The sequence below is a fragment of the Adiantum capillus-veneris genome, chromosome 25 (assembly GCF_014529385.1).
Source record: "Adiantum capillus-veneris isolate H3 chromosome 25, ASM1452938v2, whole genome shotgun sequence".
Lineage (NCBI taxonomy): Eukaryota > Viridiplantae > Streptophyta > Polypodiopsida > Polypodiales > Pteridaceae > Adiantum > Adiantum capillus-veneris.
In genome coordinates this window covers 99638965-99663484 of record NC_140955.1, presented here as the reverse complement: position 1 = coordinate 99663484, position 24520 = coordinate 99638965, and the positions used below count along the sequence as shown (strand labels likewise).

Genomic DNA, 24520 nt, shown 5'->3' with positions numbered 1-24520 from the left:
GGCACAAGATTTCCTTCACTGGATCAAAAGCTTCTTGAACCTCCTTGTCCCATTCAAAGCCATGCACCTACTACGCCTTCTTTTGAAGGGGGTATACATATTGTGACACCAGAAAAACCTCGATAGATACTTCATCCTATGCACAAATGATTCCAAACCTTGAGAACTGGTAGAGGACTCCATCAAGACTAGAGCCTTGACCTTTTTTGGATCCGCCTCAATTCCATTTTGCGACACCACATGGAAAATGTTGATGCTGAAGGCTGTGCTAACTTACACTTCTTAGGGTTCAGTTAGCCTCCTTCTTCATCAAGCCTTTGAAAACAAATCCCCAACTTTGACAAATGATCTTCCCTTGAACTAAAACACCCAATGTCATCCATGAAAAGCATGATAAACCTGCCCAAGTAGGGACAAAATACCATGTTCATCCAATCCTAAAAGGTGGCATATGAATTCACCAACCCAAATGGAATCCTGTGATAGGAAAAACATCCCCATGGAGAGATAAATGTTGTCTTCAGCTGGTCTTCAAAAGCAATCCCTATCTGAAAGTACCCTAAAAACACATCCATGATGGAGTGCCTCTCAGGTCTAACTATCTGGTTTAGGATCTCATCCTGAAACAGAAACATGCAGTAATTTCTCTTGGTTGCCGTATTCAAGGGTTTATAGTCGACACACACTCACCACTTCCCATTATTTTTAGGAGGGATAACCATCGGGGAAACTCACTTAGACTCCTTCACTGGGTATATAATACCTGCATCCAACATTTGATTGATCTCGTGCCAAAGGGCTTTTTTTTGAATCTCACACAACCTTCTTAACTTTTGCGCCTTAGGCTTGTACCCTTCCTTGAGGATTATCTTATGCTCAACACCCCTTTTTCCTTGCAGATCTTTGTACTTTGTTGCAAACAAATTTGGAAAGGATGCACATAATTGGACGTAGCTTTCCTTTTCTTGCTTGGTCAAATCTCCACTTAGCATATTGACTGCTTCTTTCGTACCTACATCGTGCACCTGTAGTTGCACCTCATCTTTTGCATGAGAGTCTTCCACCATGACCCCAAAAAAATCAGTATCAATCTTGAGCATATCATTCTCGCTTTCCTCTTCCTTCGCAACTCTGATGTATATTGAAAATTGTATAAAGGTGTAAATTGTATATTTTGTGCATAGACCCAGGGTATCTCTCACAAATTTTCACACCGTGTGAAAACAAAAAACCTAAAAACTCTTGTATGTAGTCACTCTGGGCTGAGTATCAACAAAATGGTGAGGAATTTGCAAAAATGTTTCTTTTACAAAGCTGTTGACCACATTGAAATGGAGGAAAACTACGGGTAGAATTTTCACATCTTCCTTCTACAAGGAGAAAAACGATTTGCAAAATAGTACTACTATTGCACACAATTTTTTAGGGGAGCACCTTCACCTACACACTATCTTTCACATTCTCTTTTAAGATTCCACAAGAGCATACATCACTCTCACTGAGCTCACAAGCTCCCATTGCATTCTCACAAAGCTTCCAAGATTTCTTGATCTCTCCACCACCAATAGTAGCAAGCAAGCTATCTCCATGAAGCTCTTGACACTGCCGTGCTCTTCACAATTTCCATGCACTCGGATACAAATTGAATAATGCACAAATGTGGTGTGTGTGTGTGTGTAGAGAGAGAGAGAGAGAGAGAGAGAGAGAGAGAGAGAGAGAGAGAGAGAGAGAGAGAGAGAGAGAGAGAGAGAGAGAGAGAGAGAGAGAGAGAGAGAGAGCATAGGATGTGGGTGGAGTAGCTCAACACAATGCGTGTGAGAGAGCCCCTTATTCTTATATCTAGTAAAGAATAAGGTGTATAAGTGATGGGCAGTCAAATACCTCTGATGTGTCCCATCGGGCTAAGAGGCACACTGCCTTTACCCCAATATTTCCCAGTGATTTGGGAAGTGAAAAGATTCTACCATTGGGCCAATGCCTAGCTCTCACCAAGATTTCCAATCGAGCTTTGACCTAGAGGGAAGTATTGGACTATTGCACATAATTGAAGAGACTCTATTGATCAATAGTCTTTTATTCATATTTAAACTATGTTGTACCACTAACTAGTAAACCACCTTTTGGTAGAAGTTGTCATCATCCTAGAAATGTGCCACCTTGGATTTCCCTTTCTTATTCACATGTGTGGAAACTTCCCTCCAAAAGGTATTCAAGGATTCTCCACCTAGCTTAGAGATCCAAGGGGACTAGTGTAGGATGGAGCATTTGAAGTATCTGAAGGTCTCCCTCCAGTAGAGTGACAATGCTGCTTTGTTGCATTTTCTTAGTACCTCCCTTGTGCAACCCCCAAGATTTAGGAAATTCTAGCTTGGAGCGAGGATTTTTTCATGCACTTTTGCCTCCTTACATGGGCCTCTTCATCACGAGAAAAGGTTTTCTTTGTCAATCATATCCCAAGCCATGACCATCCAATCCTGCTTTTGATTTGTCAATGAAACCACTAGCTTTGCACACATGGAGTTGATGTGCCACTCTGGGGTCAAAATCTCAATGCCACCTTGATCCTTGGGTCTCTACCCCCATTCCCACTTCCACACTACCATGGAGTCATATATTTTGTGCTATTTTTCCATAGGAAGTGTTTGGGAATTATTTCCAATTTCACTTGGCCATTTACAAAATTGGTGAGATAAAGGATATGTAGGGAATCCTAAAGGAGTTAATCACAATCACTCTACTGTGAAACGGGAGGTGTATATTCCCACCTTCTCATTTTATTTTTAATTTTGTCTATGAATCTATGCTTTTCTAAGATTTCCACTCCCAATGGTGCATCGAGGTGTCTGAACACTTTTGTTTTTGAGATAATCTCTCCTAACCATTAATGGGGTCAAATGAGTCATTTTTTGGTGAGTGAAATCGATCTCGAATTTTTTGATGCTGCACTTAGAGCTTGATGTTGTTACAAACATTTGAAAAATCTCGAGTGCTCTTTTAAGCATCTAGGGGTGGATTTTATGAAGAACAAAAAATCTTCTACAAACAATTTTGCTAGCAATTGTTTGCCCCCGATAATTAAAAGACCTTGAATATGTCCTTTTGTAGAATTGTTCTTGTGTGATGTCCTAGTGGATGTGACCCAGCTACCAAGAGAAGCAAGGAAAGTGGGTAGCCTTTCTTGATTAATCTCTTCACTTCAAAACTTCCTACAATCGTGTAATTGAAGAGGAATTTGGAGGATCTTCTTTAGGGTGTGCATAATTGTGCACATTCTGGGTTGATAGCCTAATGACTTCATGACAACTTCAATGTATGACCAAGAGATTCTTCCATATGCCTTGTCTAGGTCAAGTTGTAAAAGGATACATTCTTGCTTGGTGAAATTTGCATACTCAATGCCAATCATTGTTGCCAAAATCTTGTTATAAATTATTCTTTCTTTAGGGATGTAATCACTTTTTCTAAAATAGGAGCAACCCTTAGAGCGATAACCTTGACTATAATCTTGTAGGCCAATGTTATCATTGAGATAGGCCGCCAATGCTTTAAGAGAGAGAACCAAATTAATTTGGGAATAGGTTTTATCAGCCCTTTTTTCATGCTAGCATCCATATGTCCTTCTAACAAAGCCTTGTTTGCCATCTGAGCTATCAGGACTTTAAGATGCTCTCAAAACTTTTTGAAAGCTTATCTGGTTATTCCATTTTCTCTTTCCCATTGCCTTCAAGGTCACCCAACACTCATTCTTTGATATGGGCCTTTCCAAGGTTTCCACTTCTCTTGGCTATACACTAATCTTTATATTGCTAAGATGCACTACTCTTACATCTTTGGCCACTTGTGAGTAGTCTTTTGGTTGCTCTATAATTTGGCTAAGGTGGTTTAGCATAAGCCTGGCCATATTATTTTGGTCTTATACTATATTTCACCTCTCGTCCCAAGTTTTATCTATGCAATGATTCAAAGGTTAAACTTTTGGTCCCATTAGTGCCATGAGATTGTGTAAAAAAGAACTAAATGCTTTCAGTTCTTTCTTACACAGCTCATCCACCTTCTCTTTCTTATTTATCTATATGTACTTTTTGGCATGTTAAAACATGCCACAGAGAAAAAAACCTAAAAGAAGGACCTTCTCTGTGTGCCGAAGCAAGGGAGGGGGAGCTCTGTTGTAGGACGGGGGTGGCAGCTCAGGCATGCTCACATCGAGGAGGGGCCTCACTTGTGGGTCATCTTGGGGCCGCGCTTCACTGCTGCATAGTGGAACTTTTAGTTATACATGCAAAACAAGGAAACTGTGGTAGGGAGCCATAGCATCAGTGGACAGGGGTGCTCCCGAGTCGGGGCACCCGACTGCCCCACCTTACATAGTTGCTTTCTTTCCCTCTCATAGTTGGCTTTTCTTTTTGTGCTAGGGGCTTAGCAATAGCCTTTCTCCCTTGTTGCTGGCAAGGGATTTGATGTGCCTGATTGTTCCCTTGTTGAAGTTTGGATGGTGGATCTCTTCCGATGCATTGATTACTATTCATTGGTTGGTTTTGTTGGGTTGGGTGAATCTTTGCTGATGGTGGCCTGTTGGTTTGGTTTTGAAGGATGCTTTGGTTAAGGTTTTGGGACCAAGGGAGAAGTGGTCCATTTGTGGAAGAAGAATACCAGTTCGTGGTAGCCCTTGGTCCCCCTGCTGGGCTGGTTGATGGTGCTGTTGAGATCTAGGTGTTTCTGTGGTTCGAGGGTCGTCTGTTGTTGGGATGTCTTTCTTGTGAAGGAGGTGATTGACTCCACCCATTGTGGGACTTTATCTCTATTCCTAAATATTTTTTATGTATCTGCTAATTATATTGGACATTTTTGGCTTGGCGTGAGTGGGTCAGTAATGGTGGCACCCAATATGGTCAGCTCGATGTTATTTGTGATGTTGTAATAGGTTTCTCGGCTTCCCTTTAAAAAGTCGAATCATGGACATGTAGATGAGGGACTTGGTTGTGAGTTTTGATGCCCTAGCCTGTTTTGAGCAGGGCTATTGTCTCTAATTCTTTTTCATCTTTAATTTACTACTCACAATTTGTGAGTTTTGCAAAAAAAAAAACATGCCATAGAGGAGAAGGGGAAAGGAATACAAATTTTTGGATGTCTATTCTTTTGTGTGTAAATGGGTCTCGTCATTCAAGGCCTTATGTGACTTGCTTTTTGATTTCTCTTTCAAAATGCCATGCACGCTTTGACCTTGTTATGGGAACCCTTATTATTATCAAGTTGACGACTGAGAGTGGCTACTCTCATGCATCTTGTAATCCTCATATCTTGAGCTCTAGTAATCACATTTTGATTCCAAAACTTGCATTGTGTTCCTTGTCTATTGCTCTTTCATTCAAGTATATTCATTGTCGATTCTACTATCATTAGGGAGTACTCATTAGTAGGCTAAATTGTCTATTTTGAGTGCAATAATGACTGTTTTTTAACATTCTGACCATAGGAGAGTGTTCCTAGGCCCTAGGAAAACCTTTTTGGTATGTTCTATTGCTCTTTCTAGGACCTTGATCATGATGGATCATGATTTTGGTACCTCCTCAAATTGCTACCAAACTTGTTTGGCCAGTCCCCTCTGTGCCCTAGACCTCCTCCTAAAGTTTTGTAGCATTTGGACTTTGTTTGAGTGCCAAAATGGGTTGACGACTAAGTGTGGTGACATAGGACATATGTAGGTTGCTAGATCCGAGAGCGATATATTTGCATGTGATAGAGATATTGTCATTCTGTAGGTTCACTTCTTGAGGCTGACACCCTCAAAGAGTCTTTGTGCCCCATCCGACTTTCTTTCTTGAGTATTTGACACTATGTTAGTGCCATAAATCTATGTTACAGATGTTCGTCGTGGCAATCCGCTAACATTAGTGTCGTTGCCGGGAAAGTGAGCCTTAGGTGGGGAGTGACCTAGTCGTAACTTTTTACTTATAGACTTTTGATTTTGATTTCCACTTCATTTAACTTTAGCGGCACCTAGACATGGGGTTTAGTGCGTGGTAGAGGCTAGAAGTCAAGGACTTGCTAGGCCTACTCTTGAGAGGTATTAGGAGTTGTGAGTGAGATACAAAAGCATTTTATTCTACATATTTTGTGATGCTTTGAAAGTACTTTTTCATATTCCATTTTTCTTCCAGTTTTGCACCATTCGTTGTTGATTAGTCATAAGATTCAATTTTGCAATTAGGAGTAGGTTAGGTAACATCTATAACGGATCAAGGAAAAAACTATCAAGCCTTATTTTGGTTACCTAGACCATAAACTTTGAAATCTTAGAAATTTGATGATTGGAGCACAAAAGCAAAGTCAAACCCAAAAATAAGTGAGAAGAGGGGTTAGACAAGCTACAGAGAGCTGATCTGGAAAGTTTTACGCTAAAAAGTGCAGGAACATGGATCGGGATCCATGACCCCCTGAGACAAATTGGACAAAAACTGATACCAAAGGTTTCTGTTGGGTTCCAAATCTCCAGATACACACTTTTGGTGAAAAATTGACTCTAAAAGCTCAGTCAAATAAAAAAATTTGGGCAAAGACACAAAAAAATCTTGGAAATAGACAAAAGTTGGGCCTTTTTGACTTTTTGGTGTTCAAACCAAAAAAAAAGTGAAAATTTGACCTCTACAGGGCCTAGGCACACAATTGACCAAATTACATGACCAAATGTGGTGGAACATGGATTGCGATCCATGACCCCCTGAAGCATATGAGACTGATATTTGGGCAGTGAGTAGATGATATCATTTGGAACAATTTTTGTGAAGGTTGTCATAGAAAAAAACAATAAAAAGTCGATCAAAACACCAAAGTACAAGTTGCAAGGCAAAAACCACAAGCAGCCACAAAATTTTGCTTTTGGCAGGGAGAAAAGAGTTCAAATCCAAAAAAAAAGTGGATAGGAAAACTCCATAGACTTAAGTAACCATCTAACCAAGTGTAGGGTTCAAAATGGTGGAATATGGATTGGAATCCATGTCCCCTTACTAGAGTTTGGGATTGTGACGTTACAGACTTGTAGCAAAGACCAACACCAACAACTTATCCAAAAACAGGGGTACCAAAAACCTTCAAGAAGAGGCTCAAACAAGCCAGGGTCAATGGGGACCAAAAATTGCAAAACAGACCGACAAAATAACTTTTGGGAGAACTAAGGGGAATCAAACCACCTAGAAATCATTTAACAGCTATCAAGAGGCTGTGAGAGACTCGTGTGCCAAGTTTCAAGTGATTCTAACACTGGGGTACATGGATCGTGATCCATGACCCCCTGTCAATCACAATATCTACCTAGATTGATATCAAAGTTAGCACTAGTCCTTGGGAGCATAGTGGTGTTTTCAAAATTTAATTTGGATTTGGATTGTGCATATTGCAAGCAAAATAGGAGTTTGTGTCAAAAGTTCAACAAATTCTGATTCCAGTAGATTTTGATTAACCCAACGGTTGTAAAGCTATAGCCACCAAGTGAATTTTGTACAAGTTCTATGGATTAGAGTGGAAATAAGCTGCTTTTGATCAAAGGACTGAATGCACCATAAAAGGTAACAGGTTAGGGTTTTTCAAGCTTCAATTTCTTGATGTATTTGCATCCATGCAAACTTTATCAAAGTAGAAACCCTAGCATTAGAGACCAATCAAGCCATATTTCAACTGAGGGTAGTGTCAAACAAGAGACCATACTTACCTTAGAGTTGATCTTGCAGGAGAGTCTTTCTGATACATCTTCAGAGAGATCATTTACCTATATGGCTGAGGGATCCAAAAGTGTGAGTTTCAAAAAAGAAACCAAAATGAGAGAGGACCATCATAGCCTGCACCAAACCTAAAATTTTTGCACCTGCATTATCTCTTCAACATACAGATGGTACCAAGGTAGAGCGAACAGGTTATACCATAGCTCACCATTGGTTTGTTGCCAATTGATAGACAACCATCAATCAACAAGTGTGAGTTTCAAAAAAGAAACCAAAATGAGAGAGGACCATCATAGCCTGCACCAAACCTAAAATTTTTGCACCTGCAGTATCTCTTCAACATACATATGGTACCAAGGTAGAGCGAATAGGTTATACCATAGCTCACCATTGGTTTGTTGCCATATGATAGACAACCATCAATCAGCAAGGACATGAAAACATACTCAGATTATGCATCGAGCCATTCAAAAAAAGAGATATATCTAAAGCAAGTTTCATGTACAAACTACGGGTATTCATCATGCCAAAATGCAAACATATAAAAGACTGATGGTACTTGGAATCATACACGACTATGCTAGCTCATGTGATGTTTGTGCAATCAACAAGCCAATCGAGCATGGTACACTGTTCAGGATAACAACAACAACCAAGTGGGAAAAGTACATTGTGGATCACTTAGAGCAAGGAGTTTTACCAGAGAACTTGAGTAGAGCTAGATTATTCTTGATTCAACAAGAAGAGAAAAACTATGCTATCATCAAAACCCACCTTTATCGGAAAGGAATAGATGAAAACTTAAGGATTTTTGCTGCAGAACATGAGTACCTACCCATACTTGAGCAAGCACATGCCCTTCCTGTAAGAGAACACTTTCTGTAGACAAAACCATAAAATCCATACTCCTAGTAGGAATCTAGTGGCCTACTCTGTTGATGGATGCTGAATATTACGTGAGATGATGTGACGCTTGCTAACGTACTAAGGTACGGGTGCAACGTGATGACATGCCACTGCGACCAATAATGGGAGAACGAGCATTTGCCAAATGGGAAATAGACTTTGTAGGGCCTATCTTGCCACATTGTCAAAGAGTTGGCGGTCTTGCCAAGAAGGCATCGGGCCTCTAGCTGTGAGGGTTTGTGGGGAGAATGTGAAGGCTTTCACTTAAGCAAGCTTAGTGTTTGTAGCTGTAGCCATTGGAATCTTACATGTAGACACATACGCACACGTGAAACCCTCAAAACAAAACAAAGATGAAAACATTGATAGCCGTTTTTTCGGCTCTCTGTAATTGCCATAGTGAGTTATCTCACCCTATCAAATCACTCAAACACTGTGTTTACCCTCACCCTTTCACTGTATATAGGTGCGCGTGAGTTAGGGGACTTTTCCCATATCTCCTTATTGAAATAAAAAACCCTCAATTAGCTAGTCATTGGGCTAGTTGAGCCAAAAAAATAAAAAAAATAAGTATATTATGGCCCATGCGTATGTAAATATTTCTTTGTATATAGGGCCTAAATAAAATATTTTTTCATAATTATTTTGGTATTTATTTAAATATTTCTACCTAGGTGTGTGTTATTTATGCTCTGTACATTGCCTCACCATTACCACAATTTTTCTTACCATTTTCCATACTCTTTATTCCATATAGAAATATTTTCATGTAAGCTTCTCTTATATTTGGTGTAGCTCCACCCCAACAAAAATCCAAAAAAACTAGCTTTATTTATGTGTATATTTTTTCACTATTGTGATTTTTCCCTTCCTACATCTATTTTGTTTTTTTTCTAAAAAATTAGAACACCAAAAATATTTATCTTTTTATGGTAGCCTCATAATGAGAGAGATTTTTTTTGACCCCTTTATATTTTTTCCACTTATATTATTTATATTTGACATGTACATATTTTTTAGACCCCTCAATATTTGATTTTCTTAGTTGTACTATTCACTTATATCATGATCTCAACAATATCTTCAATTATAGACCTACCAAATAAGGTCAAGGGTAGGTGGCATGCATACATGCACTATGGAGGGCTCACTCTTGGAGGTATTCAAAAGAATCATCCAAAGAAGGACTCCACAAGGACCTTGTGCAGTGGAAAAAAACGGTCGGTTTTGCTGAATTTTTAAAGTTCACTTGCTCTCCGAATTTGAAAAGGTGATACAAACAAAAGTTGTAGCTCGTGGGCTGAACTTTTGCCTCAAATTTTTTCATATTTTTTTGAGCTACGAGCTGTGAGCTATGATGTTATTAGTGGACCCCAGTTTTCCCATGCTATGCAGCCACACTCTCTCTTCCACTTTATCATTTTCCTCTTTCACACACACTTCTCCACTCATCATCCCCACCTCTCTCACCACTCCTCTCTGCACCCTACTCACCTTCTCCTCAACCTTGAAGAATAAGAGAAACCATGGTGAACTCATACCTCCCACACACAATTCCATTCCAAAATTGACCACCTAGTCTCATTTTTCCTCCTCCAAATTACCCATATCTATCAAAAAAACCACAAAATTCAGCCTCTTCTCTTAAAAGACAGCATCATGGTGGTTGATTACTCAGTTTCAATTACCTTGTCTCTCAAGGAAGGTCAAGAGTGGAGAAAAAATGTACCGTCAAAGCTAGTGGACCGTCAACAAGCGTCAAAATTGGCCCTACTCAAGACACTTGGAGCATCAACCTTGTAAGAAATCCACCTTTTCTTACCTCTTAAGAGTTTTTCTTCCTTATTTGTATCCTACATGGATACTCCCATTGTAAATATCCAATTCCATTTGTAAATTAATACTAACTCTACTAACACTAACCCACTATGAAAAGTCCTATCACCTCCATTTCTCTTCTCTCTCTTTCCCCACCAACTTCTTGATAATTCCAAGCAAAAGAAATTAGATAAATTGCTGAAAATCTAACCCAACCATGGTTAGAGGAGTAACCCTAGCCTTCAAAATTGCTATAAAAGGAGGGTGTAGCTAGCACAAAAGGGGGGAGAAGAAAGAGCACTATGCTATAGCTTGAGAAGCCAAGCTCAACCTCTTGAGAAGGAGCTCTTGAGTGGAATCTCATTGGCATTAGGCATATGTATGTGTTGTATTAGGGGTGATTAGCAAGGGAACTCTATGCCATTGTAAGAGAGAGTGATCATTAAATTGAAAGTAGAAAATCTATCATTTCTCCTACTAGAGTAAGCCCAACATTTGCTGAATCAAGGAGGGTGAATTTGGACTAAGCATGGATACCTTGTCTCCCTTCCAATGTGAAGTCATGGACAATAATGGTGTGTAAGTGTCTTGGTGTTTTATTTAAGTTCTTGATAGCTTGTCTACGGGTATTGTTATCAATTTAGCCATAAATCCCACATGCTGTAAGAGGGCGACAGGGTGGAGAGGACTCCCCTGGCCTTAAGACAGTGATTGGGGTGGCTTTTTTCTTGTGATGTGTTGTGGTGTAATTTACACAGGCTATGTTGAACAAATACTAATCTCACTTTGATTGGTCATGACAGATTTGTAAGAAGGCATTAGTGCAACAAGCACCCCCTTCCCCCTTCTCTCTCTTTCTTACATATATATATTTATGTTTGCTTGATAATTAACGATACACTTCAAAGCAGCCCGAGCACCATCTCTCTCTCTCTCTCGTGTTTTAGTGTGTGAGAGTGTTCCATTGGTGTTAGGGTTAGTGTAAATTCCTTGCTTGTTTGTGGGTTGCTCTAACGATTCTCCTCTTTTGCGTCCTAGTTCGCTCTTAAACTAGGTGGTGCCCCTTGTGTAGTTGGGATTTGGCTGGGGGTTTGTTGTTTTGGTTTGTGTTGTGTTGTGCCCCAGCCCCATTGAGCAACACGGGAGCCTTGAAGGGTGTCTAGAGGTTGCTCTTCTTGTTGCCCGCCCCGGACCGCTTCAACATCAAGGCTTTGATCGTATCTAATCAAAGGTAAGATGAAAGGGTTCACTGATGCATTTATAGCAGGAAGTCGTTGTGCTCCAAATAGACTGCAAATGGTTCTTTGAGACTGTAACTTAGTGCTTACAAAGATGTAGATGTTTTGCCTAGTGATAGGAGTGAGCCGTGTGTACAAGTCTTCTTGGTTCGTAGTAATATTAAGAAAGCAAGACTCAACCCCTAGAGGAGAATAAATATGTGCACATCGAAAGAATTAGAGTAGTCTAGCAGTGGCAAAATAAGAGGACGTGGAGAAATAATAATTTCTCGCAGTCTCTCTGGCCCAAAGAGTAACACAATTCTCTGTTGGAAGTGAATTTTATGGCTAATACAAACATTAATCCTAATATTTTGCACAAAGTGAAAGGGTTGAAAGGTTACACCATTGGGATTATTCATCTAAGAAAGTTTAGAAAGCAGTGAAACAATGAATGAAAGAGATACGAGAGACAACCAACACACAAAGACCCACACAAGCTCAAGCCAAAGAAGTGAAGCACACCTCAAGACTTTGTGGTCTTGTAGCCAACTTGATGAAGTAGAAGATGAGTAGTAGTACCCAACACCATTTGCGAGCCACCAAAAATGCGTCTTTATTGATGAAAGAAGGTTACATAGAGTGTATGAGTATTACAAGTGAGGAGATAGAAGGCTTGAGGCATGAAGTAGCAAGCTCAAGATGTGTTGGGCTGAAATTGAGAGAAAGTTTCACTCAAGGAGATGGCTATGAGGTTGGGTGATGGCTTGATAGAGTGGCTTGATTATGGGGATTGCTTGAGTGCTTGATTGCTTGATGGATCGTTGGATGCCCAAGTGAGGGGCAAGAGGCTCTATTTATAGGTGAAGTTGCCCCTTGAAGAAGATATTTGCATAAAAATATCCAAGGGATTTGTGTGGCAAGTGTCTATCTTTTCAAAATATCTTGAAATTATCTTTCATTCTCGCTCACTTCATCAGCCGAATGACTATCCTCTCTTCTTTTGAATACCTTGATTCTCTTTCTTGCAATGGGTATCTTTATCTCTGTTCCATCCAATTCAGCCAGGGTGTAAGTGGCATTGTCATGTACGTAACTTGACTATATACAGTCCAAACCATCGTTTTGAAACCTTTCGCATGACAGTATGATGGTTATCAAGACTAATGTCATACACTAAAATCCAATCTCCTTGCTTAATTACCTTCCTTCTTAGACCGTGTCTTCTATCAAAGTAGTCCTTGCTTTTCAACCTGGCATTCTTCAATCTTTCTTTTGCAACCTCAATGTCTTCGGGCCTTCTTTCTAGCTGTCTTTTACACAAGGCAAGGAGCTCTTCTCTGCTAAGCCCATCTTGCCAAGGTAGCACATTCCATGTGGGAATGGTCTCTTCAATGGGAATTACAGACTTTTGACCATACATCTTTTCTGCAAGCGTGTAGCCAGTTTGTGAGCTATGTGTTGTGCGATCAGTCCATAGAGCATATGGCAATAGTTTTGTCCACTCACTAATTATCCCTTCACAAGCTTTAGCCAAGGCTTTGATGATTGGTGGATGCCCTCTTTCACTTTTCCCGTTGCCTTCCGGATTGTAAGCGGTGGTAAGGGAAAGCTTGATTCCTATCTTAGAAAAGAATTCCCTTTCTTCCTCGGCATCCAGCTCTGCTCTGTCTGTAGTTATCTTTCCCACACAACCATAGCGGCAGATTACATCCTCAAGGAGATCATGACAGTCTCTGAGAGCGCCCATTGCCCAGATTGAGTAAAGAGTTTTATGATCATCAAGAGAGAATGGATTTTGGCCAGGTACCATTGTAGAGCGAGATTACGATGGTACAAAAACGGAAAGGCTCTCACATAAGGAGGTTTTCTGTACAGGTTTTGCAGGTCTAACAAAATATGGATATCTCTCTTTTCTAAAATGTGAGAACTGGAGTCGAGGTTCTCGCAAACATGTACATAGTCTACAAAAGGAGTGGAAAGAACATGTTCTTCTAGGAAACAATGAAAACATAACAGGTGTGTTTGAGAAGTTTTCTTTTGTGGACACATTACAAGATCTGCAGTCCATAGTAGATTATCCTTCGCATGACCAAAATGAGATAGTGAAAGTGTGCTCACTTGAAATGTACAATGTGGTTGAGGCATTTCAAAAAGAACAGGAGGATAGGAAGCAAAAACATGAAGTAAAGGTGGACACCAAGTACAAGACTGTGGCAAAGAAGATAAAACCAGTGCCACTTCCTTTGCCAAAGGACTGCAAGGAAAAGCTAGAACAAGCTTCTTTGCAACCTAGTCTTGGAGATCCAAAAGGGATTGGACACAGGTTTACAAAGGAGTCTCTAAAGAAATTGAAGATTGGGAATGAGGACTCCTTGACACAGGTTGAAAGGGAATGTTTTGAAGAGATGCTCTCTAAACATGGAAAAGCATTTGCATTTGAGCCACATGAGATAGGATGTGTAGATCCTACCAATGTTGCTCCTATGGTGATCTTTACCATCCCTCATGTACCTTGGAGCTTACGGCCAATACCAGTTCCAAAAGCTCACTTACTAAAGTTAATTGAGCTGCTAAATGAGAAGATCAAGATGGGTATTTTGGAGCCTTCATGTGCTCCATACTCAAACAGCTGGTTCACAGTACCAAAGAAGAATGGAGCTCTGCACTTCATCCAAGATATGCAACAGTCAACAAAGTCACAATCAGGAATATGGGTACAAGGCCAATTGTGGATGAGTTTGTAGAAGCATTTGCAGGAAGGGCAATATATTCTATGGGAGATTTGTACTCAGAGTATGATCAGTTCCAACTAGAAATGGAAAGCAGGGATATGACTGCCATGAGGACACCTTTGGGTTTGGTAAGGATGTGTACCTTACCACAGGGAGCAACCAATTCGGTTGCACATATGATGAATGTTATGAATAAGGTCTTACGTGACTTTATTCCCCAAGTAACTATGCCCTTTTTTGATGATGTTCCTATCAAAGGATGTGAAGTAAGTAATAAAGATGAAGCTTTGGATTCCAAGGGGTGCCGCAACTTTGTGGCACAACACATAGACGATTGTGACAAAATCCTATCCATACTAGAACAGGTGAACCTTACCCTCTCAAGACAAAAGTCTGTGTTTGGAGTGAAGGAGATGTTGATTGTTGGGCACATGTGTGGTCCCGATGGGAGGTGGACTTGTCCAACAAAAATTGATGCAATTCATAAGATGAAGGAGGTATGCATATATGTGAGTGAAGTTTGCTGATTTCTTGGTGCATGTGTGTTTTATGTTATATGGAAAAATCAAAAGTTTCATTGGGGAGACGCACAAGCAAGGGCTATAAGAAAGCTAAAAGATTTGCTACAACAAGCACTGACTTTAAGAAAGGTAAACTATGAGTGTGGAAAGCCAGTAATAGTGACAGTGGATACAAGTCCGACAGGAATTGGATGGGCAATAGGGCAAGATGACGAAGAGGGACATAGGTATGTGGTAAGGTTTGGAGCCAAGGTTATAAGTACTCAACAAAGGAACTACCCACAGGTAAAACGGGAGTTGTGGGGCATGGTTACAGCACTAAAGTGTCAAAAGGAGTACTTGATTGGAGCATATGTGGTTGTGGAAACAGATTGTCTACCACTCCTTGGAATGATTACAACCTGCTCAACAATAGACATTGCCACGCTAGGATGGATTACCTACATTAAGTCCTTGAATCCTGAGTTCAAGCATATAGTAGGAAAAGACAATCCGATAGCGGATATGCTATCACGGGCAAGGTATGAGGATGAGCAAGACATGGTAGATGATAGTGAAGATGTAGGCACAAGGTTCTACTCCATTAATCATGTTGAGCATAATGATGTTGGCACACCTAGTGCACTTGAGTTGTTTTTAGAAGATGGGTATGAAGGAGATTGGCTGCTTATTGGTCGTTATTTGAGTACTTTAACAAAACAGGGTGATTGCTATCAGCATGAGTTTAAGAGGATACGCAGAAAAGCATACGAGTACTTTCTGTAGGATGGTTACTTATGGAAACATCCAAAACGGAGGGGTGCTATACCACAAAGGGTAGTATGTAACAAACAGAGTCAAGTAAAGCTCATGCAGGAGTTTCATGAGAACCTATGGGCTGAACACCGTGGTGTGTGGGCAACCTTTTCAAAGCTAAAGGAAAGGTATTGGTGGAAAGGTATGTACAAGGATGTATCCCACTTTGTGGAATCATGTGTAACATGTTAAATGTATTCAAATGTGAGACATCGTGATAGGTTACATCCTACTTATCCACTAGCCATGCATTATAAATGGGTTGTGGATCTAGTCACCTGCCTTTAGGACTCTGGCAGATGAGGTACTTGGTCTCTTTCATGATTCACACAGACAGTGAGAAATTGAACAGCACGCTTTTCATCTTTACTTCTTATCCTAGCATAAGCAGAACCATCATCCATTACCTTTGTTTCCATTCTAACCCCTACAATGTAGGGTTGTCCAAGGATGAGATCATAAGAAGATGTGTCCTGAACAAAGAAACTTTGCTCTTCCTTTACATCTCCAATAGTCACTTTCACACTAGGACAAGCTGCATATAACTCACCTGATGAATTATTTCCTACCTTAACCATCCAGCCATGATCTGTGTTCATTGGTAATTTGCACTTGTTGAATAAGCTCTTTGACATTATGTTTATTTCTGAGCCATGGTCAATCAAGGCAACAAATGTCTCTTCAAGATCACCCACCTTGACCACTCTCTCTGTCGTAGCTCTTGCCCAATGATTCCTGGAAAAGTGACTTCTTGGAATGGCTTCGTACTCCTCATCTCCATTTGAAAACTGTACTTGCTTTGTTCTTCCAGAAGAATGGTAGCAACCTACGACATCCTCATCATGCTCTCTGTCTTCCACATGTATTACCTGTGTCTTTGAGCTTTCTCCTTCAGATTATGGGCAAATGATGGCAACAAGAGTTTGCCTCTTCCTCTTGATGATATCAATGATCTCCTCGTTAAACTCGTGCTTGGCTATGCCAAGGACCTTCCCCAAGGTAAAATCTATTTTGCTATTCAAAATTCTTTCTTATAGAACTTTCTTTAAGTCTCTAGAAGCCTCAATATCAGACTGTAACTTATAAGTTGGAGTTTTAGACTTACCTTTTGATGACTCCTTTTTCCTCCCAGTTCTACTTTCTTCCATAGTGCTTCCTGTGTCGGAGGAGCTCAAGGAGGTATTGTGTCACTTCTTCTAGTAATTCTTTTTTATGGTCCTTCGTCACCACTCTCTCGCCTGTGCTTTTCTTCCACAAACACTTCGTTGTTTTGACATTTTGCAATATAGGCATGCACAAGCTTCCCATTCTTTGCTAGCTCCATAGCACTTGGCCGCAGCTTACCATTTTCTTTAAAAATCCTCAATGGTTCAATCTTGACTGTATAAGTAGATGCCTCGGATGTAGAGATGGCATGGGTAGTGGCCATATCCTCTACCAGACTCTGCATTCCTCCTTTCCCAAAGTTAGTCCTTAAGGGTAAACTTGTCTCCCTTAAGTGAATCTTCCCATCCTTGAAGAAGACAATATCTTTTCTCAAAGCTTCACTGAAGCTGTCACATTCTCTCCTAGCATGCTCTGTGCTGTCACACCATATGCATCTATGAACAAAACCTTCTTTAGGTTGTTTTTTTTTCCTTGAAGATGGTGCCAATGGTTGCCCCTTCTCTTTAAGCTTTGCAAGTTTTAATTTTAAATTGCTCATACCTTTCACAAGCTCATCTATTGCAGCGTCATCAACTTTTGGAAGTATAAAGGAAGAAATATTTACCATCTTTTCAGAAGTTGTGGAGGTAGATGGTGCACTACCAAAAACCATATTATCCCATCTCCCTTGGCGCTTGGCAAGTAATGAAACAGCAGCTTCAACTTTGTTCCAATCTGTCTTCAGTCCCTGCTCAGCATCTTTGTCCTCAAGAAGTAGCTCCAATTGCTCCTAGAGCTCCTTTCTTGTTGCTTGTAAGAAGAGCTCTGTCTTTTCTGAGTTGAGTGTGGCCTTCTCTCTCCTTGTGAGTTGAGCATATTGTCGCTCAAACTCCCTGAGTAGCTCTATTGGAGAGAGCCCCTCCTTCGGCTTGGCTACCCACTCTAGGAAAGTTCTCTTTGTTACTCTCTCAGATTCCTCCATGAAGTACTCCTCCTTCATCGCTAGCTTGAACTCCTCCCAATTTCTTCAATGCTCATTCCCAACTACCAAAGAAAAAAAAACAAAAAAAGGGAAAAGTTCTTTACCATTCACCACCCTTTAGGCTTAACCACTAGCGGGGCGCCACCAGTTTGGCCACACCTCTCCATTATCACCAGACGACAGTCTCTCTCCTACACCTTGGCTCCACCAATTCTCTCTCTCTCTCACTTACTCTGCTGCTATTGCATCACCTGGCCCAGTGGGCGCACGAGACGAGATACCTCTGTCACACCCTCTGGCGGGCTGCCACGCATTTTTGTATATTCCCTCTCCCTCTCTTTCAAAATATTCTCTCTCTCTCTCTCTCTCTCTCTCTCTCTCTCTCTCTCTCTCTCTCTCTCTCTCTCTCTCTCTCTCTCTCTCTCTCTCTCTCTCTTTGCTCTCTTTGCCATCGTCCATATTCCAGCTATGGCGGGCCGCCATATTATACCCCCATCTCCCCTCTCATCCACACCCCTTCGGCGTTATACCCCCCCCCCCCCCGCCCCATCTTCCCCCCCCTCTCTCTCTCTCTCTTTCTCTCTCTCTCTCTCTCTCCATTGATCACTTCCCTACACAGCCCCTCCCTATTCCCGTCCACTCACACACTCTCTCTCACTCTCTCCCCCCCCCATGGTGGGACCCTGCCTTAAATATAATACTCTCTCTCTCTCTCTCTCTCTCTCTCTCTCTCTCTCTCTCTCTCTCTCTCTCTCTCTCTCTCTCTCTCTCTCTCTCTCTCTCTCTCTCTATAACTCCTAAAAAAAACACCCCTCTTCTTCGTTGACTAAATCCCCCCCTTCCCCCTCTGTCGGATGCGCCCTCACCTACGCCATGCTCTCTCCCTCGCCCCCCGGACCCAGCCCATGCGAGCGCCATTGAAACCTATCTCCCTCTCCCTCCCTCACCACCTCACCCACCCTCTCTCACCCCCTCGCGCTCGCTCACCTGCATTAGGCAGCCAGTGCGGGCGCATCAGAAAAACCGGAGGCTCTCCACCCACACACACACACACACACACACACTTCATTCGCATTGCACACACACACCCACACACACACACACCCCATCCTCACCCGCTCAACCCCTCGGTGCATGCTGGTCGGTCCGAACCTCCCCCTTCTCTGTCGCCCTCTCACCGTGAGCAAGCTCGTGTGGGCGCACATGGTAAATACACACACACACACACACACACACACACACACACACACACACACACACACACACACACACACACACACACACACACACACACACACACACACACACACACACACACACACATTTCATCCCCATTACACACACGCACACACACACCCCTTAACATACTCTCCCTCTCTCACGCTCTACGTTCCCTGCAGAGCAGTAAAACCACCGAAAAAACATAAAAAAATCACATATATATTATATATACATAATATGCTTTACCCCCCCATTCCCATGCACACTCGTGCACACACGTATATATATACACACACTCACACCCACTCACTCACGTACATATATCCACACACCTACCCACACTCACCCATACATACACACGCATGCATATACACACACACCAATAAAATACAAAAAAAACAAAGGACTCAACGACATCGACGCCATCAACAAGAAGGAAGACGGCCTAAATCTCACGACACCGACACCAAAACAAGCAAAGGCGCCAAAGGCTTGCCTCGGCCGACTCCAAAGTGACGAACGCGCTACACCGACACACCGGCGAAGCTGCTATTCACCAGCATCATGTCCACGATGCCCTCGTCAATAAATCATAGGTTATTATCATCAATTTTTCCCAGTTTCAACCAAATCTTGTAAAAAATCCCAAACTTGTAAATTCTCATCTCTCTAGGTGATGGTCACAGAGGCCCACCTAGAGGTTTTCCTTATAATATTTACCAAGACAAAGCAAGGGTCAACCACCCAGGGCCCACCGCCGTGCTTTGTCTCCTCTGATTAGGTTACCCTAATCAAGCTAGATTACCCTAATCTAAAGCAGCCAACACCTATAAAAGGGCACTTAGAGGTCACTATCGAGGGGGGGGGGGGGCAAGTTCATGAGAGGTCAGCACTTGGTAGTATTTTAGTGGGAGGAATTGACAACATTTGCATCACAAGAGAGAGGACTTAGCATAGTGGTTTGCTTTGGGGATTGTATGATGTAAAGGAAGCAATGTCCACATCTCGACTCCAACGATCGATGCACACACACTCATGTTAGCAAGTTTTCATGTCAATGAGTCATCTCTAGAGAACGCACCAAGTAGGTTCACTATCTCTCCCTCTGTTTCTCTATCACCATGATGTGCCACCTGGCCGGAAATAATGTTGCTGTAAATATGGCAAGAGAATAATTCTCCCTCACACCCCCGAGGGTTTTCATCACCTGTCTATTCTCTCTCTCTCTCTCTCTCTCTCTCTCTCTCTCTCTCTCGTGTGTGTGTGTGTGTGTGTGTGTGTGTGTGTGTGTGTAGAATTCGTGATATTTTTAAATCATTGTTGTCTGCATCCTAGCCGCTCAAAGCTAGGTGGTGCCCCCTGTTTGCTTACCATGACCAGCTTGCGGCGTGCATCGGCTCTCGGCATTTTAGAGGCCGTCGGGGTTCATGTCGCGCTTTGCGCCCGTCATTTGGTGCCCCCACGAAGGAGGGATTCTTGAAAACCTTTAGTTTACAATGCTAAAATTAACGCACATCATCAATCATGGACGAATGGCTGAAGGAATTCTCTAACTGGTGGACGAAAGAGGAGGAGAGTAAGGAGGCACTAGCCGCCTTCATTGAAGTACTACTGCCAGGCTGTAGTGTTGTCGGTATTCAAGAGGTAAGCTCCCTATCTCATGTTGCTCATTCTAACCACAAATTGAGAGCATCAAGTGGGAGGTCTATGAAGTGCTATCACTGTTGACAACCAAAACACACTGTCAATGAGTGCCAACAACAAAGGCAGTGAAGGGGTTGAAATTGTCTACATCAACATTCACCGCGAGGAAGTCATCCACATCAAAGGAGGAAAGAAAACGGTAAGGCATCTCTTTGCTAAGGAAACTGCAATCAAAGATATAATCTCTACTCCAAAATGGCCTAAAGGGGCTGCTCCAGCCAAAGGTAAGGAAAGGCTAAGCCAGTCTGGAAACACATGACCCCAAAGGAAGAAGTGTTTGGCCAAGCGAGTGCGTCAAGTTCAGAAAGCCGGGCCGTACCTAGTTTGCCAAAGAGAAGGTCATCCGAGGCTAAGCGATGGAAGGTCGCCTACCAATTCACACGACGCATGCGAGTACTGCTAGTCCACTTCGACAATCCTAAAGCAGAAGTGGTAAGAAGGTTCCCATGTCCTAAGGAAGAGTGGTTCGGCTACTGCTCTCGCTGTTTTGGAAGAGAGGTAGATCCCATGAAAGGCGACGACCTCCTGTGGATGTGCCGACTCATCAACACTGGCATGGTAAGAGTATAGGTAAGTGCTCTACCCTTTGTGCATGATGGAAAACGGGCCAACAACGTTTTCGTTTAGATTTTTGCAGCATATGCATGTGAATATTTATGTAGATAGAAAGATCTTCTACCAACAAAAGATTGTGTATTTGTTCGACGCCGCGGTGCTAGGAGAAATCCTTAGCTCCCCAAACCCTATCATTCTCCCCATATTGGATTACCACCACTCCTTCAATGTTTCCATCTTTATCTTGTTTTAATCTATCCACCCAACCCTATAAAAAGCCACTATGAGCCGCTATTGTCATTAATATAATTAAAACAAAAAGTTTGTAATTTCTTGAGTCACTACCATGGCAAGTGTTTCTTTCGCCACGTTCAGTGGGAAGAAGGGAGAAGACGTCACCGGCGACTTTCTGGATGAGTTTGACATTGCTTGTGTGGTTTTCAACAAGGATGACGACGCCTCACGGCTTCAAATTTTTCCTCTACTGGTGAAAGTAGAGGCCAAGTCTTGGTACAATGATTTGATCCAAGCTACCAAAAATGCATGGGATGTGTTACGTGCTGCCTTTGTGAAGAGGTTTGGTGCACAACCTCGGAGAAGCTATGGCAGCTGACGGAATTGAAGTAGGGAGGTCTGTTAGAGTATGCCACCTACGAGTCCAAGTTTGTGGATTTGTGGGAGAGATGGGTTGCCTCACTGGAGGAAGGTGAAGGAGTACCTAATTTCCTAAAGAAGGACCGTTTCATTGCTGGCCTGTGGTCGTCGCTTAAGGAGAAGGTGACGGGAAGGTTTCCTGCAACATATGAGTTGGTAGTAGACGTAGCCCGCCTTAAAGACAAGAAGCTGCACATGCAAGCAAGAGTCAACGAGTCAGAGGAATCAAACTTAGCCCGACTAACCCTAGTGACTGCAACAACTGTTCATAGAGCCCAACCACAAGAGGCATCAAAAGAGCAGCAAGACGTGCTGAGTCGCATCACTACCCAACTCGAGAGTTTATCCGTGCATATGGTGCAGCAAGGGCATGCACCTGTCAGAAATCCAGAACAAGGAAGAGGACAACAAAGGAAAAACCAAGAGTACCACTGCTATAATTGTGGGGAATACGGCCATGGTATGTACTACTGCCCACATCCAAGGAGGCAGAATTTCAATAGAGGAGGGAGACATAATCAAATCTTTCCGCCAAGGGCAAGACCACCACCACCGAGGCAACCAGGGCCGATTCCACCGGTCCAGATCCTTGGACCACCTGTACAACAACAACTACCACCTCTTATTCCACCACTACCCCCACCACACCTGCTGTAAACCAAGCGGCGAGTGTTATTACCTTGGAAGCTAAAGGGAAGGCAAAGGTAGAAGAACTAGTTCGAGAGAAGCACAAAGGGAAAGCAAAAGTAGAAGAAGTGGATGCTATGGGAGTGAAGGGTGCCAAGCACGAAGAAGCCTCTCAAAAGGAAGAGAAAATGAAAGGGAAAGCTGAGTCTAGCAAGCAAGCAGCTAAACCGCGACGGAAGATAGACATCGCGGATTTCTCACTAGGTGAGTATGCTAAACCCTATGACTTAGATCAGGATGTGTTGATGCAGAGCCCGAAGATAACTTGGCCCCAATTACTCCACCTTGCACCAAGAATGAGGAGGCAATGGACAAAGATGGTGAGTACAAGGAAATCAAGACCAAGGATAGCTGGGGCTATCTTTGGGAGGGATCTCGATGACATCCTACCAACTATGGATGCCCACATCAAGGGGCAACGAATCTAAAACGTCTACATAGATGGTGGCGTGCAAATATGCCTCATGAGGGAAAAATGATGCACCATCTAGGCCTAGAGGTGAGTAGGCCGGCACCCTGCCGAGCTAAAATGGCAAAAACGTAAGAGTGAAATGCGTAGGCATTGTGAATGCGGTCAAAGTAAAAGCATTCAATACAGAAGTGGAGGTAGACATTTTTGTCATGCCACACAAAGGGGAGGGCTACCCTATCATTCTTGGGAGACCCAGGCTCATGGCTATGGAAGCTAAGCAAGACTGGAGCACCGGAATGATTCAAATGAAGGACCGTAAAGGGAAGTCCATATTCTACGACATGAGGACTGGGAAGCAACGCAACATGATCTTGGAGGCTTCCGAAGATGAGTCCACCAGCAACTATTTGTCTACCTCAGGAGAAGAGACAACAACAACAACTGATGAGAGTGACAGTAGCATCGAAGTGATAGAGGTCATCCTTAAAGACCCAAAAAGATTGACACAATTTGAAGCACCCCCGACAAACCGAGAGAATCCAACAAGAGGCACTACTCAAAGAAGTGAGGAATTTGCCATAGGCAAGTTTCATCTACCCCGTCGAAGACTTAGAATGGGTCTCTCCAGTAGTAGTCACACCAAAGAAGAATGGAAAGTGGAGAGTCTGTGTGGACTATAAACCTCTCAATGCAGCCACAAAGAGGGATCAATTTCCCCTCCCATTCCAAGATGAAATTCTCAATGAAGTGGCGGGTCATGAGTGCTACACAGTATGTGATGGCTACTCAGGATACTTCCAAATTAGAATTGCGGAAGAATACCAGAAGAAGACAACCTTCATCACACCTTGGGATGCTTTGCTTACAGAGTGATGCCTTTTGGCCTCACCAATGCTCCGGCCACATTTCAGCGCTATGTGACTTTTGTCTTCCAACCCTACTTTGGAACGTCAATACGGGTCTTCATAGATGATTTTTGCATCTATAGTTCACGCTCCCTCCATTTGAGCAAACTCTATGATGGCCTGACCAGACTATAAACCTTGGGTGGCCAACTCAACGTGGATAAGTGTCACATTGGTGAAAGCAAGGTCACTCTCCTTGGCCATATAATTTCAGCAAAAGGGATTGAGGTTGACCCTAGCAAGATCCAAGCTTTGGTATCTTTGTCATCACCCACCATAGCTAAGTAGTTGGTTTCTTTCCTTTAGAAGGTAAGATACTTAAGCAGGTTCATTCACTTTCTATCTCAAGTGGTTCTCCCTCTACAACAAGTCACCCAAAGGGATGTCTTCTCATGGAGTGAAGAAAATGAGCAGCAATTTACCGAGGTGAAGCAAATCCTAGCCACGCTTCCCACCATTTCACCCCCCAAGTGGGACGAGCCATTTTATGTGAACCCCAGTGTAGGAAGTGATACACTTGGAGTCGTATTAATGCAAAAGAACCCCC

General features: G+C 42.4%; 1 protein-coding gene across 1 annotated transcript; it reads right to left on the bottom strand.

The window, feature by feature from the left end:
- Positions 1–12607: 12607 nt before the first annotated feature.
- LOC147425363 (uncharacterized) lies at positions 12608–13406 on the bottom strand. Its single transcript, XM_086500045.1, has 2 exons — positions 12939–13406; positions 12608–12757 (listed from the first exon to the last, which is right to left on the bottom strand). The coding sequence occupies exons 1-2, from the start codon at positions 13404–13406 to the stop codon at positions 12608–12610; spliced, it is 618 nt and encodes a 205-aa protein (XP_086356171.1).
- Between the last annotated feature and the right edge of the window lie 11114 nt (positions 13407–24520).